At 40.5% G+C, this 14,066-nt stretch overlaps 1 protein-coding gene across 3 annotated transcripts in view; it reads right to left on the bottom strand.

Annotated features, from left to right (window-relative positions):
• Positions 1-14,066, bottom strand: part of LOC137527130 (vascular endothelial growth factor receptor kdr-like) — a 318,768-nt gene that overhangs the window by 44,291 nt on the left and 260,411 nt on the right. For all 3 annotated transcript variants that reach the window (XM_068247550.1, XM_068247553.1, XM_068247551.1), the window contains 2 exons: positions 9,653-9,741; positions 638-791 (listed from right to left, as the gene is read on the bottom strand). In XM_068247550.1, coding sequence (XP_068103651.1) covers positions 638-791; positions 9,653-9,741 — 243 coding nt within the window. The remainder of the gene's footprint in view (positions 1-637; positions 792-9,652; positions 9,742-14,066) is intronic.

Raw genomic sequence — 14,066 nt, 5'->3', positions numbered from 1 at the left:
ACAGGGGAGGTTTCTATGGTCCTGTCACACACGGAGAAGGCATTCCAAGCTCCTTATCGACAGGGGAGAGCTGGAGATAAACACCACACATGTTATCGAATGCTGTGAGCTTGATGAATTAACATTTGCTGACGTGTGTTGAGGTAATCACTTAACAAGTCGGTAATTTATCTCTCTGCACAGGAATGTCTGCTTCTCATGCGGTGACTGCTTTGATGAATTAACATTTTACTAAGTGCTCCGTAAAGTCAGCTGTTTTCAGCATTACCGAATGCGGTAATGCTTGATGAATTGAAGCCTTAGTCCGATCTATCGATCTGAAGAGGCTGACTCTGTTCCGGATCATATCTGACAACAGCACCTCCTAGCGGCAGCCCTTTTTCCTTTATCCAACTATGTCCAACATTTGGCTTATACTTAAAAAGGCTGATGACGGTCATAGTCTGACAAGGGATGGGAAATGGTTAATGTGGATTTGTAACTGGATTTTATGATGTGAAGATAAAAATGTTATTTTATTGTCCATGTATGTTTTGCTTTTGCACTAGATGCCACCGGTTGTTTATATAAAATTATTCAGTAGCTAATAACCCCCTCAATGTTTGCTGTAATTTTTGGTTTCCGCATCTTTAGTTACCTTCTTCCTCTTCTTCGGAATCAGTATAGCTTTTATCTTCTATAAACCCTGAGCTAGCGGAACTTCCTGTACTGGCCACGCTTTCCAGCCGTCTCTTGATTAACTCTGATAGGTCACTGGTGGAGTCATCAGCTGCTTTGTCAGTTTCCTGGAACTGAATACAACAGATGAATTAACAAAAGATGCAAGAGACAAAATACAAATGGATGTAACCAACACATGCAAACATTATGTGTTTGTTTACTGGAGCCTTCAGAATTAGAAATAATGCTGTGACCTCTCTGTAAATGATCATTTGTTTTTCTCTCAGCATTTGTTTTATAACAAGAATCATCATTTTCCATCAATAGACACCTCTCTGCAGTCATATTACTTGACCACACTGGAGGGCCATAGTAACTCTGTACACTATATGTGTAGAAACATCAACACTCAGTTGTTCTAGGATGTGGTAGGTTCAACCTAGGTCTCAAGGGCTGTAAGGAATTTTACATAACACTGAATCATCAACTGTTTTATATTATTTTTCATTAGTTGTTTTAACATTTTGATATACATTTAAGACAGGACTGAGCCATCCCGTTCAGTTTTCAAAGCACGTTAGAGTTTCTAATGAGAATGTCCAGCATAACCTGCACACTTGGAGGTACCCTGTGGGATACTGAAGAATACAAGACAGGTGCTCATCGACTTTACACTCTTGATATGCCAAAATAGCTCTGATAAGCAGTGTTTGGACAAGGCCAGTGTAATCTATTATATTATAATAGATTATAATAATAATAGATATTATAATAGATATAACTCTATCTTGCTGTTGTACTTTTCACACTGTGAGTGCTGCAGTTCACCCAGGCCAATGGATGTAAAACTATTTCTCTTTATGTGCTGGTCATGTGGTTAATTTTGAAAACTCTGTGTACTGAATTTTGAAATTATGAAGATAATGCGTGAAAGACTGTTTTTGTGCTGTACAGTTAGATAAGCCCACAACACAATATCCTTACATGACAAAATCATTAGTATTGACAAGTTCACCTTGTTCTACAATAGATAAAATTAATTTCTGAATATACTCACACATAAGCCGACCTGTGTATAAGTTGAAGTACCCAAATGTCCCTCAAAAACAGGAAAAAGTGATTGACTTGTGTATAGGCCCCCCTCTATTATAGCCCCCTCCAGAGGATAAATAGCCAGATGTGCTCCCAGTTCAAGGCAGCCCCTCTCCCTCATGGAGAGGAGAACGATTGTGAAGTGTATGGTCAGTGGAATGTAGCACTGGTCCTAGATTTATCAGCTGCCTCCCCACTGGGTCCTGGACCCTTAGACCCCCACAACATGGTGACGCTGTGCCCACCAGCTTGTGGAGCAGAGTGGTATGTCAGCGCTAATGGAATGTTTCGGGATTCTATCTGTGTAGTAATGATTGTCTCATATATATATGAAGCCATTTCTATCATGCCATCTAGTGCCATCTTGAGACAGAGCGATTGCTAAACAGGATGAATCCAGGAACACTGCACCAGCGCTGACATGTCACTCCATAAGCAGGTGAGAACAGCGGTCACCATGTTGCTGGGTCTGAGAGGCACGGAGACACAGCGGAGACACAAACAGGAAGTATCTCCGAACACTGCACCAGCTCTGCTGACACATGATTCATTCCACATGCCGACAGGCACACAGGTACTTTTAAACAGTGCTCATCATGTTGCAGGGGTCTCAGGGGCACGGACACAGCAGGAAGGCACTTGGCAAGCGTAGGATTGCTACTGTATGATCCATACACTCCACTGCCCATACACACACTGTCTGACTCGTGTATAAGCCAATGGGGTAACTATTCAGCACATTTCTGTGCTGAAAAATTCGGCTTTGCATAAGTATATACAGTTAGTTAAAAACTTTTGCATATGTTTAAGGCCTTGTATAGACAAGCAGGTTTAGAGTAGCATAGCTACACAAGTCATAAGCACAATAAGATACAATTATTTCTGAGGACATAACAGATATACGGTACTTAAAGGACACCTGAAGTGAGAGGGATATGAGGCTGCCTTATTCATTTCCTTTTAAACAATGCAAATTGCCTGGCTATCCAGCTGACAATCTGCTTTTAATACTTTTAGCCACAGACCCTGAAAAAAGCATGCAGATGAGATGTTTAACTGAACATTGACTGTATTTAGTGCATGCTTGTTTCATATGTGTGAATCAGATACTACTGATGCGTGAAAGATCATCAGGATGCCAGGCAACTGGAATTGTTTAAAAGTAAATAAATATGGCAGCCTTTATGTCCAAATCATAATTAGCCTTTATGTCCTTTAATGCATAATTTATAATAAAAAAAATAAATACAGTAAAAACTATGTGCCACAGTCTGCCCTGTACATAAAGCACATCTGATAGTGAATTAAATGAATTAAAATTAAAATAGTGTGACAGGGCTTCATTAGCCATCACGATTATTTTAATTGGTGCCTGATCTGAGCCATCATTAAGTGAACAGACCTCAAACTCAGTTCTAACTCAGCACATCCATGCCGTTACTTCAGAGGAGCAGGTATACAAAGTCAGCCCACAGACAGCAATTTGTGAAAGGTAGAGATGATCATCAAAGGACCACTATCCTGAAAAATTGTAAAATTCAAAATGCATACGTACACACGTATAACATGTACATTTCTCCTAGTGTAAAATGCACTATAAATTACTTTTCTTGGAAGTAGGTAGTAAAAATCTGACAGATCTGACTGTTTTTGACTAGTTCAACTCCTCATGGGGGGAATTCTCAGTATTTCCTTTATTCTTTACAAAAGCACCCAATGGAGTGGATACAAAGATTCTGGCCTGACCTTCCTACTCACTTGCACACTGTTTAAGCAGCTGGACTGTGCAACTGCCGTTCAGTGAATATTTTTGAAAATAAAGAAACCCCAAAAATCCACCATGAGGAGATGGACTAGTCCAAAACCCATCAAATCTGTGGGATTTTTACAACCTATTGTAAGTGACAGTAGTGTCACTGTAATGATCTTCCTGACAGCCACACGATCTCTGGCTCCTGAGGCACATCACGTGATCAGGAGCTGGAGCTATGCGGCTGCCAGGGAGAACAGAAGAGACACAACGCATCGTTGGAGCAGGTAAATATTACACTGCTCTGTTGCGCTCCTCTGTTTTGGATCCAAGTAGGGGGTCCCATCCCATGCAAACCCTCTTGGGGGGTGTCCCCTGCATTATTGCTGCACCCCGGCTCAAACTGACAATGTTTTATTCAGAAACACCGTCACCAATGAGCTCCTCCAGACAGGAAGGCAGTGCAGTCTTTCTTTTGCAGCTTACAATAATGCATATTAAAATCTCTCCAGGGCCACATAAAATGGGGGGTTGCATTCAGCCAAAGGGCCTTGTGTTTGACACCTGTGGTATAATGGCTCAATGCAGGATGTGAAAACAATGGTGGTTATGGAAGCCACCTCTTTAATCACTTACAGCCCTGTTGGTGATCTAAGTAGAACTGCAGCTAAAGCACAACTCCACTTTCATGTCTTAGAGCAAAGGTTTGAAGAGAAGTTGTTGCTGACAGAAGCAACCAATTTATCAAAAGTAGACTAGAGAAATGAGCCGGAAAATATAACTACTGCAGGCAACAAGAACAGCTCTCAGGATGCATCTATAAATGTAATTTGCTTGCACTGCTTCATCTTTTAGCTGTTCCTCTGGCAGACATATCAAATTGAATCAATTTGAATAACAGGTGTAGTGGGCTGGAGTGCTTGGGGAATGAGATAATTCACACACAGGCAGTCTAAACCCAAGCACGCTATTTCTATAATTAATACCTTTGACTGTTACCTTTCAGATATGAATTTGAGTTGAGATAAGCTCTGTACAGGTTCTAGGGAGTGCCACACAAGACTAGCAGCCTTTATTTATCATATTATATTGGAATGTGTGCTGCTATATTTGTCTTGCTATCATCAGTAAAAATACTAAAATTCCTTCTTGAATGTACTTTAATACTATATATTTGATGCAGCTAGGTCTTAGTAATGACATGACGGTCCTAGTGTCCTTGATTCAAGCACACCAATTGGATGGGGCGTATGTGTCCACCCCAGGCTTCCTTAGAACTTTTCCTGTTGGTGGTTTTCTACCACAATTTTAAAATATAATGTTGGCATAATTGCTAAATTAAATAGCTTATGACCTTTAAACAAATTGTAATATATTACCTAAATTTATGAAAAGTGATGTCAGGACCATGGCCCTGACAGTTCCTGTGTGTGAGTCTTGTTGCATTGTGGGAAATAACGTCTGTTTCTAACTGCCAAGCAAATAGTATCTCCCTTTGTGGAATGTTTGTTTACTGCTTACTAAAAGTTCTGTGCACAGAGATGGCAGGGCTAAAGATGTTGCCACCTGGATAAATGTAATAATATAAATCAGGGTAAGGAAAGATTTTACAATGGGGAAACTCTAAATAAGAAATTTATAAATTAATATTGTACATAGAATTTTATGTGTGCATCAAACCAAGTGAAACCTGACAAATCTGGCTTTGCAAATTTGGCCTAATTGGCTTCTCACGAGACATTGCTCATGCAAATATGCATTTGCTTTCGCATGCCAAATTATGCAGGGTCAAAAACCAATACCGCAAAGCGGTTGCCCTGCAGGAATTCGTTCATGCTACATTAGCACTATCCAGGAGTGCCACGGGGAGGCTTCCCAATGTAGCATGAACTAATTCCCGCAGGGCAACCGCAATTTTATTCATTACACTATTTTCACTATAGTTCCTCTTTATAAATGCATTAAAATCATTTCTAAACTGTAACACCTTTCTCAGCTCTTTGGGTATTTCCTGTAATTGTAATACTGTATAACATTCTAGTAGTAATGCTGACATGACTTATGATGGCAACAGTGGTCATACACTGGTCAATTTCAAATGATTTGAAAATGATTTTTAAGCTGAGTTCCACCTCAAAGTGCAGAGTGATTCCAAACAGACGTGTGCACTACTTTCATGAAAGTCAGTCAAATTTGCAACCCTCCATCCTCTTGTACTGTAGTACAAAACCATTCATTTGATTTGGTTTGGTCAGTTAAATGCTAAGAATTGATAGGATTCATTGAACCATGTATGGTCATATCAGGGTTCAATATACAGTTTAGTAAAATTAGATTACATATAGCTGGTCTGGCTGCATCCAAGTCTGTATTTGATAGATCAAATGAGTCTATTTTTTTTTTTTAATTTAGTCTGAAAGCTGATTGAGTAAAGAAGTACTAACTTGTCCCATGAATCTTATGGGAGTTAGAGAACTGTCAGTTTATGCAGGAACTGACAGGTGACTATTTGAAAGGTCTGGTTTGGAAAAGTTGTGCATGCCGAGAACTAGAGAGGGGCAGATTTTACGTGGCCATTGGAGGTCCAGAGCATGGCAAGTGCTTTAGCTGTCCTACAGGTCAAACTCGAAAAATTAGAATATTGTGTAAAAGTCCATTTATTTCAGTAATTCAACTTAAAAGGTGATACTAATATATGAAATAGACTCATTGCATCCAAAGCACGATATTTCAAGCCTTTATTTGTTATAATTGTTGATTATGGCTTACAGCTTATGAAACCCCCAAAATTAAAATCTCAGACTATATATTGAACATTGTGAAAAGGTTCAATATTCTAGGCTTAAAGTCTCAAACTCTAATCAGCTAATTCATCCAAAACTGCAAAGGGTTCCTATTTCATATATTAGCTTCACCTTTTATGTTGAATTACTGAAATAAATGGACTTTTGCACAATTTTCGAATTTTCGAGTTTCGCCTGTATACTCTACACAGCCACCATAGTAGGTGAGCGGTTGGTTTTGTTGGTAGATAAGTAGATGGGTGACGGAGAGATACACAGCACACGTGTAAACTGCTGTCTGTGATTTTGCCAGCATTTTAAAAGGGTGAGTGGTTTGTGGCTGTGGAAAGCATGTTGAATTGTCAGCGTGATTACTATAGAATTTTTAATGTTCCATATGGGCCATCTCTTAATACTGACTGATATAAATTAGATGTACAATTTGTATTAGGAGCGCAACTTGATTTCTATACAAGTGTTACATTTTTAATTTGGTAATGTCTAATATTACATTTTGTTTAAATATCAAAACCCGTATACTGTGAAAAAAAAGGCTATTTTAAGGCAAGTCTAGAAGGACCAACTTAATTTTACATTACTATTTGTTTGTGTGTCTGAATGACTGTCATAGTAAGTATATTGTTAGCTGAACAAAATGGATTATTCACAGTACTTTAGTGCTACAGATGCTATTAGGGCCGGCCCGCTCATGAGGCGGGGTGAAACTTTTGCCTCAGGCGGCAAATTTCCAGGGGCGGCACCCGCCCGTCCGTGGGTGCGGGGAGCCGACCCGCCGAGCTGGAGGGGTAGCTGGCAGGACGGGGGTATTGGGCCAGCGGCGGGGAGGGGGGTCGGACCCCCCCCTCCCTCGCCTGGGTCCCCCGTCCTCCGCTCCCCTCCAGCCTAAATAGACGCAGCCGTATATGTAAGAGGCACGGGCGGGGAGACACTCACCTCCTCCTCGCTCCAGCGTGCGCTCCACTGACATCACTTCCTGCAACGCTGCAGGAAGTGATGTCAGTGGAGCGCATGCTGGGAAGAGGTGAGTGTCCTCCCCGCCCGTGCGTCTTACAAATACGGCTGCGTCTATTTAGGCTGGAGGGGAGCGGAGGACGGGGGACCCAGGCGAGGGAGGGGGGGTCCGACCCCCCTCCCCGCCGCTGGCCCAATACCCCCGTCCTGCCAGCTACCCCTCCAGCTCGGCGGCCCCCCAGAGCGCCCCCCCCCCCCCCCCGAGGGGGGGGGGGAGGGGCGGCGGTGGCAATTTTTTTAAAAAAATTTGCCTCAGGCGGCAAAAAGTCTAGGGCCGGCCCTGGATGCTATGTATTACTAATCCTCACAAAAAAAATGTATTACGGTAATTTTGCAGTAGTCCTTATTTTTCTGTTCAAGAAACTACTATAGGTTTATGTTTACTTACGGTAACTATCCACACATTATTGTTCATTTATAGGCTATTTACAGCCACTCAAAACCCATGAGATCTGTATCCTTAAACAGACTATTTGTACAGGAACATAGCTATTTACTTGGTAAAATATTTGAACTTTAAACTCTTATTCTTCAGAAGTCGTAGAATTGGTAATTTGTGATATGTGAGCCAGCACTGTTACGTAATGCTGTTTTGTAATGAGGTTAGGGCAGCGGCACTCTGCACACTATTAAATTCAGAAGACAGGGGGTCTCGTGCATTCCAGGCTGTCACTCAAATTAAAAGGTAGAATGGTAAATCACATCAGCTTCTAAAAAGCATCTTCCATTCTCCTAAACGTACACCGTCAGAGTCATTGTAGCCGCCTTAGCTATCTGGTCCACTGCCATATGGAAATGTTGAGCCCAGCAGGAACTAGGAGGAAAACAAAGGTTTTCCATGGGAAAGTTGGCTATCCTCCTGGATAAATGTTACCGAGCACCATTAATTTGACAGAACAAAACTTAAATTATTTTTTTCCTGAGGTGGAAGATCAGCTTGTGCTTCTTTATGAAATTAAACGTTTATGACCCAAAAGTGCAGCCAAGCCTTAAATCGTAATGCAAAAGTGTCTGTAGAGTTTTAGCACTTCCATTATCTTTAGTGTTTACCCTAAATCTCTTTAGAGTGTAATCTCAACAGGGCAGCACTCTCTCCCTTTGCCTCTTGGTGTTGTGGTATTTAATGATGGTGTCATTTATGAATGTGTGTATATATGTGTATATATATATATATATATGTGTGTATATATATATATATATATATATATATATGTGTGTGTGTGTGTATCTATTGTAATAATGGTATCACAGACACAAGGAAGAAATGTTTCCTGAGAGAGGTGGGGGGGGGGGGGGGGGGGCAAATACTATAATTATTATACAGCTATTACTACTCCTGCATACCCTTATAATCCCCCAGCCTGTGTCTCTGTGGCCTACCTTGTGGCCTACCTGCAAACCATCTGGCTCCACTCCAATCTATCCTGAACTCTGCTGCATGACCCATTCACAGCTCCTTCTGTTTCTCTAATACTGCCCCTCTCTGCCACTCACCCCACTGGCTGCTTACCCCCACAGGATGTAATTAAATATTGTAATTCTAACTTACAAAACCCTCTACAATCTGGCTCACCCTTAAATTACTGCAATTGTATCCAGATGCTGTCCGAAACACAACCTTTGCTCTTGTAGGGCCACGTTCTCTAAAGATTGGTAAAGTTGCAGGGTGCGTGCAGCGCATGGTAATTTTACCATTATTTTTGCCACCTACATAGCACACATTGGCCAACTAGCATGGCCCCTGTTACCTAGGTAACTAGGTGAAATATCATCACCATATAGAAATAAGAGCATGGTGTTGGGTAGTTCTTGTATCCACTATTTGGCTTTGCATTGGGTTTAGACAAAGTAGACTGAATGACTGTATAGTTTTGTATGAGAAAAAATGGAAAATTCTTCCAGGGTGGCATGCTGGGTTTTTTTTTTTTTTTGGGGGGGGGGGGGGAGGGCAACTTAAGTTTCAGAGATTGTCAGCACTGCAGAACAATTGGGTAAGTTTGTTGGTCACATTCACAATCATCTGTGATTGAAAGACATGTTTTTTGTTGTTGTTGGTCAATGCTTGCTTGTTCATCAGATGAAGATGAAAGATTTGGGGACTGAGGTTTACATGTGAATAATTTGACATCAGCTGAATAGAGAGCTTGTACATAGACAGAAGTAAGCTCTGAGACTGAGTACTGATATTTGTACAGTGAGACTCTGGTAGTGTGCTATATTATTTTATGCAGAGATTATGCACTGTGTTTTTATGAATAGAAAGGTGTAAGACAACACATTGTAGGCTTTGTCAATTTGTTTGTTCTTTTATGCCACTCATGTATCATGTATATACCTTGTAAGCTATAAAATCTCCTCTTTTGCTTCTTAAATAATTTGATAAATTTCCGTACTTGCAGTATTCCACAATGATCATCAGAGGTCCTGAATAAAAAAATAAAGTGAGTTGAATTAAAGGAATGCATATTTAGAAGTAAAAAAACTTTATATATAACTTCTAATATAACCATATAAAGTGTTACTTATGATTGCATGTCATAAACAGACTTATTGAAAAGAACAAACACTGTATAAGCCTGATAGGGAATCTTGGTTTCAGTCAATGTCATTGATTCATGAATCATTTCTTCTTACTTAATTCTAACTTTATTCATACAATTATTTTCAGCAATTTTCAAGCAAAATAAGTTGTCCGATTAATATCAATAATACCACTTTTCTTGCCTTATGATTCCTTTTTTGCATGTTGGGTTGTTAAAAGGTTTATTACAAATAAGATGAAAACACATAAGATGGTGTACTTTGTGAGATAAGTTTTTTGAATCAAGTCTAATATAAGAACCCTGTTAGATTTGTGTTATGAGAAAGGTAGGTACAGTAAAACACAATCACTGTTAAATAGACTTATAGAAGAAAAGTGCTGTGCACCGAACTAATACAGTACTTCTAGGGTTATTCCTTCACAGGTTCACATATGTACAGACTTGCAAAAAGTAGTAACAGATGGCCTAACGGCCGTTTTGTGGAGAGGTGACCTGCTTCCTCACAGACCAAAGGTCTTTGGTCTCTGAGGAAGCAGGTTGTTTGGGTGCATTGCGATTTTCTTCTACAAGTCTATCTGGGAATCTGAATGCCGGAGCACATCACTGCTCCCGGGTCCAGGTCACAGTGCCTCAGCCAGCATTGAGCACCAGCCCCTCTTTATCCTTTGCAATTGTAACAATCACTGTTCTGAGCAGTGAACAGCACAACCTACATTTGTAACATGAGCCAATATGCTATCAATAACATGTATAGACATATATAAACTAAATGAAGAGGAGTTCACCACCTAGACATACAATGACAAGATTATCTGTATGTAAAAAAGTTAACATCAAGAGTTTCCATATCCATAGGGTGAGCCTAATGTCATATGGCTCCCAGGGTTACTGGAAACTGGGAGGGAGACTGCACTCACTTCAGGACATCTTTGTAGAATAAGCAAAGCTATCTCTTTTCATACTTGCTTTGCTTCACTCGATGACATATCAATGGCGTGTCAGCATACATGGGACAATTGTGTTTCATGTAATCACTCTTCAGAATGCATGAAGTACTTTACAAATGGCCTGTAAGTATACCAACACATTAGACCTAATCTGTACTTGGCTAGATCCTCATGTTTTTGTTTGTAGTGACATACAATGTGCTACAGATCCACCTCAACTGTTCACACAAACGTGCTGTCAGTCCAAGTCTTATCTCATTTCACTCCGTCTCTCGCTCTCTGACGCAGACACTAAAATTCCTCTTTATCTTATTAGCTTAATAAATCAACACCCCAGAGAAGATGCCAAACATAACTATCATACATCAAACCTGTTACTGTAGAAGGTTTCATTCCTTCCCTGAGAGCCAAGAGTTTCTAATGTCATGATCTTTATTCTATATGGGTTGAAAAAAGCCAGATGCTTGAACATTACAAGAATTTAGGCTTATAGTGTAGATGAATGGATCAGATTACCAGAAACCAGTTTTGCTACACTGTAATAAAAATAGGCCTAATCATAGGTGTTGATTTATGACAGTGTATTGGTGTATTTTACATAAGGAAATTTATCAAGTAGAGTGACAAACAACTAGCACTGTAATTACCCACTGAAATAAATCAGTGAGCAAAAAGCAAAATCTGATGAAAGAAGGTAAGAGAAAGTCTGGAGTATAGAAAACTTTATGCTTCCAGACAGGAAAATCTTAAGTTGGGCAACATTTAGCTTATTATTTTGCTGGGACTTCCAATCCCACATTTGGCCCATGGATTCTGGAATAAGTGTATGAGAAGTATCCCAAAATGCCGCTCTGAGTGTACCCCAAAAATATTAGAAGAATGCAGCTGAATTAGAGAATGACTTCTGAACATTCATCTTGGACTCTTTTGGACCCCTTGTGGAAAAGCATCTCTATATCTGAGGGTAATATTTGTGTGCCTAAAGTTCCATTCCAAAAATTATCCAGCTATATGGTAGATAGATTGTTTTAGATTACAAATCAGTTGCCTGAAACTGCAGAAAACATGTTCTTTTATAAATAAAATGCCTGCCTTTTATACTCTTACAGAAAGATATTTACCCATCCCTTAAAACCTCCCTCATACTCGTCATGTATTAGGATGTTCAACTATGAGGGTAACATCATCCCTCTCTGAGTTGACTGTGCTGCTATTCCCTGCTTAAAGGGGAACTGAAGAGAGAGGTATATGGAGGCTGTCATGTTTATTTCCTTTTAGACAATACCAGTTGCCTGGCAGCCCTGCTGATCCTCTGCCTCTAATACTATTAGCCATAGCCCCTGAACAAGCATGCAGCAGATCAGGTGTTTCAGTGGTTCAGACTTATAAGTCTGATCTGACAAGACTAGCTGCATGCTTGTTTCTGGTTTTAATCAGATACTACTGCAGAGAAATAGACCAGCAGGGCTGCCAGGCAACTGGTATTGATTAAAAGGAAATAAACAGGACAGCCTCCATATAACTCTCTCTTCAGTTCCCCTTTAAGCTTGATTTGTAACTGTCCAGACACTGTCCCCAGGCTATAAGAGGAGGAGAGTTGACTGTCTGACTGTTTCCATTCTCATCACTATCAGACAATACTTCCCACAATTCCCTAAGCCTCCTCCGTAGCAGTTGACAAAAGGGTGAGGTTAGTAGATGTAATAATTTCAGTTTTTAAAGTATACAACTGGAAGTTAAAGGGACTCTATACCATTTTTTTCAGCAATTTTTATTTTCTATTGTTTTGAAACTGAGAAAAAAATATTTGTTAAATGCAACTTAAAAATTATGCTCATTTTGCTGTGCTTCCTAATTTTGAAAGCACAACACTGGCTGCATGCCTGCCACCACCCTCTGTAACATGTTTTATTCAATTTGCTGAAGGGCGTGAGTCCCTGTGCAGTCTAAAGCAATCTAATTTAATTACAGTCAAAGTTTGCAGCGTGTACACACACCTTGACTTATGTCGTTCATCGGAGATCAGGGTGACATTGCTGGCAGCAATGTCACCCTGATCTCCGATCAACGACATAATGCTGGATGGCCTGTAGAGATGTTTGTCAGCTAAGAAGCTGACGAGATGTGTTCTGTTGCTATGCGGGAGGGGGGAGGTATGTGGAGAGACAACGGATCGGAGTGCGCGTGAAGTCACTTGGCGGGCGGCGGGAGCAGCACAGACAATGCAATAGGCCGTTGCAGGGATGAGTTGATCTGCCGGGCGGATCACTTATGGGTTGGCGGCTGCTGTACACAGTCCTGACTATTGGCTGAGGCGGTCGTTATCGGCCGCCTCAATCAAGCGTGTGTACGGGCCTTTAGGCTTGGTGAGGCTGGCTAAACTTATATTTTCTATCTTGGAAAAAGTGAGGAATGGACTCTATCAGGTTTTTTTACAATACAATACACAATACAAAACAATAACATTTCTATAGCGCTTTTCTCCCATAGGACTCAAAGCGCTTAGGCTCTCTCAGATTCAGTTGCTACCTAGATTGGTGTTGTGGAGCTGTATCCTCACTTGCTGTCCCAGTAACTGAAGACAGGAAATGTGGTACAATCTCTCCAGTGGGGCCATAGTACTCAATGACAATTCTTTTATAATTAGCACATAAAAGTGTTAAAAAATTCATCAAGACCAGTCTGTGGCCCAAGTAGAAGAACCTCCTTGCTTTCTGTTATAGTGATGGGGTCACTGAGATCAGAAAAAAATGCAATCCTCCAAAATGGGTTCACAAACAGTATTTAAAAAAACAGAGATATTCAGATCCTTCCATCCTCAATACAGAAAGTTTTGGGGTTGGGTTACACTTTACATTAGTTTTAAACCACATCCAGAACTATAAGCCCTGGATTTATCAAAAACCCTTGAGCCATGTCTACAGCCACCCCCAAACCTAAGAGTTTGACAGTACAAGCGTACATCATCTGGCTCTACTTAGGCACGTTCTCAAATTTTTATGTGTATGTCTGAGGAGAGGGCAGGGGGATGGAAAAGCCAAATGCAGTACCACGTGTCTGAAGGGAACAACATCAATCACAAGTATATTGCTCCTGCAAGACAAATTGGCCAGGGCCTCCTATTGGACACTCAGATATGGCTGAAAACTAGATTGGGTGCCTGTCATGCTACCTGTAGTCATCTTAAGCACAATATCACAGAAGTGTTTTTCACACGCTATCTAGTAATTTTATTAAATGCTACTGAGACTGAGTAATT

This window comes from Hyperolius riggenbachi, chromosome 8 (assembly GCF_040937935.1).
Source record: "Hyperolius riggenbachi isolate aHypRig1 chromosome 8, aHypRig1.pri, whole genome shotgun sequence".
Classification (NCBI taxonomy): Eukaryota; Metazoa; Chordata; class Amphibia; order Anura; family Hyperoliidae; genus Hyperolius; species Hyperolius riggenbachi.
Note: the sequence above shows the minus strand (reverse complement) of the source record. Positions and strands in the feature narration are given on the sequence as shown.